The sequence below is a fragment of the Ursus maritimus genome, unplaced genomic scaffold, assembly GCF_017311325.1.
Source record: "Ursus maritimus isolate PB19 unplaced genomic scaffold, ASM1731132v1 scaffold_17, whole genome shotgun sequence".
NCBI lineage: Eukaryota > Metazoa > Chordata > Mammalia > Carnivora > Ursidae > Ursus > Ursus maritimus.
In genome coordinates, this window is record NW_024424119.1 from 47,764,174 (window position 1) to 47,769,127 (window position 4,954).

Sequence of the window (4,954 nt, forward strand, 5' to 3'; positions counted from 1 at the left end):
CACACACACACACACGAAGTCCCAACATTCACACGGAGACACACACTCTTGACACTCGCAAACTAAAAGACAAATACTTGTCATAAAGGAAGACATGCACTGTCCTCATACCCCTGACCTTGTTCAGCGACACATTCCTCCAGTGCCACTGCACAGATCCAGACAACGCAGACACACAGACACTCCTGGCATGCTGAGTCCCAGGCCCTGGTAGACCACCCCCCGCCCGCCATGCACACCCCAGGTGCACCGTGTTGCACACCCACACACAAAAGAAGAGTCCACTTCTGAAACCACGCTTCCTAGGGTTTCCCGGAGCACTCCAGCCCCAAACACTGCAAGCTTCACCCTAGCCTCAAGATCCTCTCTTTCCAAGTGCCAGAAGACTCAGAGCCAGAGGTAAGGGGGCAGGCATTACCTCCCCACCACTTTCCTTGACTCTCAGGGGCCTTCTGGGCCAGGGGTCTTTCTAGGAAAACTGAAGCCAAGGCCTCTGCAGAGGCAAGGATGGGAAGGATGTCTGTGGGTTACACGCTGGTTATAGGGGACTAGCTTTCTCCACTTCCTGACAAAGCCCTTGGGAACAAGCATCCCTCCCAAGAACCAGTCCCACTCCACTCTCTGGGACTCTGTAGGCCTGGTGGCTCCGTCCTCAGGTCAGGTTCAGCTTCCCGCCAGGATCAGGCCAGCGGCCGCTGTGCCCCTGACCCCTCAGTGACCTCGACCCCGTGACCAGGTCAGGCCTGAGCCCGCGGTCAGGAGCCAGGCGCTCGCAGACGGCGGAGATGCGGCGGCGCGGCGGGAGGGTGAGCCTGGCTGCTGTCGAGAGCTGCAGGCCCGCAGCTCTGCAGCGCGGAGAGCCCAGGGTAATCCTACTCGGGGCCCTGGTTGCTGGGCCCGACTCTCCGAGCCCTTCCTGTTCCCGCGGCGGCTCAGAGTCAGAGCCTGGACCCGACCGACGCTGAAGCCCGGACCGAAACGACGAGGAACCAGAGACAAACAGGCGCCCGGGATCCGGGCAGGACCCCAGACTCGAAATGCGACACTCGGAGCGACGCCGGAGTCTGAGTTGAGCGGGAGCCGGAGATGGGGGCTTAGGACGAAGCGTTTGGGTATGGGACGGGATCTGAGAGCTGCGAGGCTAGTGCTTGCAGCCCGACCAGACCCAGACCCACGGAGGAGTCAAAGGCAGAGCCGGAGCAGGAGACTGGAGCCCAGCTCGAGGTCGGCCGGGAAAGACGCCGGCACGGCCGAATCCGAGTGGGGTGGAACCCAGAGCTGGAGCGCCCTGGAGGTGCAGCCAGATCGCGGCCGGGATCGGAGCGGGTCGGGGCGAGCGCCCAGGATGTCAGAGCTCGACCGAGGCGCTTGGGTCGGAACGGGAGCCAGACACTCTGCAAGACCCGAGACGGAGCCAGAGACGCGACCAAAACCGAGTGGCCCGCAGGAACCGGAGGCGGGTCGCGGGCCCGGACCTGTGCCGGCACCGGCGCGCGGCCTGGAGCTCCTCGTTCGGGGCGCCGAGAGCGGGCGGGCTGAGCCGGCGCGGCGCGCAGGGAGTGCACTCGGGGCCGGGGCTTCGGCGCCAGAGACCACGCGCCGCCAAGGAGTCCTCCGCGCGCGCCGGGGGGCCTGCCTGCGGCGACACTGCTGTCCCGGCGGCCGCAGCCTACCTGAAGTAGTCCATCTTGCAGAAGATTTCCTTGTTCTTGATGTAGCAGCTGTTCTGCTGCCTCAGCGACGTACGACACACGGAGCACTCGAGGCACCGCACGTGCCAGATGAGGTTGTTGACCTGGGGAGGGGGCGGAGGTGGGGGACGGCTCAGAGCGGGCCTCTTTTCACGCCCGGCCCCAGCCTCCCCGGCCCAATTTGCAGATACTGTAGCTGGAGGTCTGAAGGTGTGTATGACTTCGCTACTTTCTTCTGTAACAAGGAAGCTTAGGAAGGTAGAATTACACTCTTCCCATTTTTCAGACGGAAACCGGGGATGCAGAGAAACGCTAAGATTTGCCCAAAGCCGCACTGTCAGGCAGCGGCTGAGCCAGGATTAGGAATCTAGTGGACCTGACGCCGGCGTTGCGGTCCTCAGGGATGCAACCCACACCCCGCCAACACACACGCAACACCCCGCCCGCGTCTCACCTTGAGCAGATACCGGTCCAGGATCTCAAGGCCGCAGCTGGAGCAGATGTTCTTGCCCGCGGACGGCACGGAGGAAGCGGCGGAAGGCGGTGAGCAGACAGATGGCGTGCTGGGTGTGCAGGGGGAGGCCCGGCCCTCGTCCTTGTCCAGAGCGCCTGCCAGGGCCTCGGCGTCCGACTGAGCCTGCAGTCGGGGAGAGAGGGAGAACCGCGCGCTGAGCTGAGCGCCCAGCCGGGTGCCCAGCGTTGTTGCTGCCTCGGAGACCAATCTGGGGCCCCAGCGCATCAATTGACAACGAAATTCTCCCGAGACACCGTTCCATGGGCTGCAGGATAGGAATGGAAGGGCCTATTGGAGAGGCAGGGACGGCCCCAACTTTTAACCCGCGCGTCCTGGGTGCTGGGGACGGTTAAAGTCTACATTTCCGGCCGGAAAACCGAGGCTCAGAGAGGGGCGGCGCCTTCCCGCAGTCCCCCGGCGCATGGGCAGCGGTTCGGGGCCGGAAAGCCGGTCAAGGTCCCCAGGGCCGGGCAGCCCGCGGACCGGGGAGCGAAGGCAGGGCCGAACGAACTCACCATGGCGGGCGGCGCGGTCCCTTCAAGGCAGCGGGTGGTCGCTTTGCAGCCGGACCCTGGCTGGGCCATCACCTGGGGGAGGGGGAGGGAACTCAGGCGGCGGCGGCTGCAGAACTGCCTCCGCGCAGCCTGAGCCCAGCGCCTCCCCGCGCCTGTTATATAAACCGGCGCGGAACAATGAGTCTTAACTTTGTAGTGGGCATTTAAAGCCCTTCCCCACAAAAGCGGTGTCTCTCTAATGAAGCAATTTGAATTTGGATTGGATTTTTTCCCTCTCTCTCCCCCTCTCCCTGCACTTAACCCGTGGCTCTTGAAGTAATCGCTTAGTTCCCTTGCAATCCAAGCCTCTGAGGGGGAAAAAAAACACGCGCACACACACAAACTACCTGCAATTAGAAATTGTCGTGAATGCCCAAGATAAGAGGTAGCCAGAGTGTCAATTCCAACTGTCAATCAGTGAGATCCATCAGGCCGCCCAAAGAATTGCAAATTTGATTTTTTAATGGTAGTAATTAAAAATCGAATTTTTTCTCCCTCCACCCACCCCCCTTCCTCGCTCCCTTCTCCTCCTCTCGACACAAAATGCAAAAAGGAGAAAAGAGAGAAAGAAAGAAAATAAAAAGGAGATGGGGGGGCGTTTGAGGAAAATAAAACCCGGAGCGCTGGGAGCATCAGCTCGCTAGCCCAGCGCGCGCTGCGAAATTGATGCGGCGATATTGACAGGAATTCAGGCGCCTTTCGAGGGCCAGTCCGAGGGAAGCCCCGAGCAAAATGGGGGCGCAGTCCGGGGGGAAATGGGACCAAAAAGAGAAAACAGAGGCGTCCAAGAAGAGGAAAAAGCACCGTCCAGCCCCTCGGCGCGCCCGGGACCGGCCCCGCGTCGGGATTCTCAGCGTTGCGCCAGCACAACCCCCGGCGCATCGGCGCTATCAGCGCCTATTCAGACGGACAATACCCGCCTCGCCTCCTCTTGATTCGCCTGTGTCTTTGCTAAATCGCTTTTTGAGAAATTCCTCCAACATTTGCATAATGTGTTCCCGCTTTCCGCGACCCCCCCTCCGCGCTCGCGCGCGCTCACACACTCACATACACACACTCACAGGCGCACCCCCGAACCCCTCCTCCCCGCGGCCGCCCGCCACCCGGCCCGGCCCGGCGGGGTCCCGGCCCCTGCCCGACGGTGGCCCGGGCCGCTCGCCCACTCGCTCGCTTGCTCACCTGGTCGGTGGCGGGGCCGCCCTCGGCCGGCAGCCGGCAGCCCTCGGGCAGCGCCGGGGCGGCGTTCTCATGCTTCCAGTACATGGGCCGGGGAGCGGCGGGCTCGGCGGGCACGCAGCGCGGAGAGCCGCGCCGAGAGGGGCCACGGCCGCAGCGGGAGCAGAGGCTGAAGCAGGAGCTGGAAGAGAGCGGAGGCGCCGGCCCCACTGCCCCGGGCCCGGCCCCAGCCCCCGCCCCCGGCCCGCGCGCAGCCCCGGCCTCCCTGGCTGCTGCCGCCGCTGCCTCGGAAGAAGGTCCCGACAAACTTGGAGAGGCCCCCGCCCCCTCCTTCTCCTCCTCCTCCCCCTCCTGGTAGTCCTCCTCCTCCTCTCCCTCCTCCTCGTCCTCCTCCCCCTCCAGCTGCGGCGGCGGCCGCCCTGCCGCTGGAGCCCCGCTCGGTTCAAGATGAGTCATGCGTGACCAATCCCCTCCCCGCCAAGGCAGAGCGAGACACACACAGCGAGGCAGCGACCCAGAGACACACACACACAGACATATAGACACACAGAACCTCAGAGCTGCTGACAGAGACTCAGACAGCTGACATACAAAGGCATCAGCCCCCCCACCCCCACTTCCACTCAGCTCTCACTACCGCCCCTCCCTCAGGGGGCACCCACGGCCCTTAGGCACAGCCCTACTCGCAGGTACAAGAGGGACCCATGGTCACACTTCGGACCGAGATGGATTCCATATAAAGTCGCACATTATACTCTGCTGATGTAGTCCCACTCCTGGTGCGTCTGTGTACATACTGATGCAAACGATTATCTGTTCACACCACTTACAGGAATACAAGGCGTCCATCCATCCACACCTGCACAAATGCCTCTGCTCCCTAACAACCAGAGTGGACTGGCTCCTAAGGGCTGAATGGGACTGGGTTGGGTGGGGCATGGGGAGTTACTTGGTGTGTGTGTGGGGAGGGGGCAGCTGTTGCCCTCAGTTCTCCTAGGAGGGATTGCCTGGGATATCCC

General features: G+C 62.8%; 1 protein-coding gene across 2 annotated transcripts in view; it reads right to left on the reverse strand.

Annotated features, from left to right (window-relative positions):
• LHX6 (LIM homeobox 6) overlaps window positions 1-4,132 on the reverse strand; it is a 24,721-nt gene extending 20,589 nt beyond the window's left edge. For both annotated transcript variants that reach the window (XM_040631839.1, XM_040631838.1), the window contains exons 1-4: window positions 3,939-4,132; window positions 2,721-2,792; window positions 2,146-2,328; window positions 1,674-1,795 (exon numbers count right to left, since the gene is read on the reverse strand). In XM_040631839.1, coding sequence (XP_040487773.1) covers window positions 1,674-1,795; window positions 2,146-2,328; window positions 2,721-2,792; window positions 3,939-4,022 — 461 coding nt within the window. In that variant the 5' untranslated portion in view covers window positions 4,023-4,132. The remainder of the gene's footprint in view (window positions 1-1,673; window positions 1,796-2,145; window positions 2,329-2,720; window positions 2,793-3,938) is intronic.
• Between the last annotated feature and the right edge of the window lie 822 nt (window positions 4,133-4,954).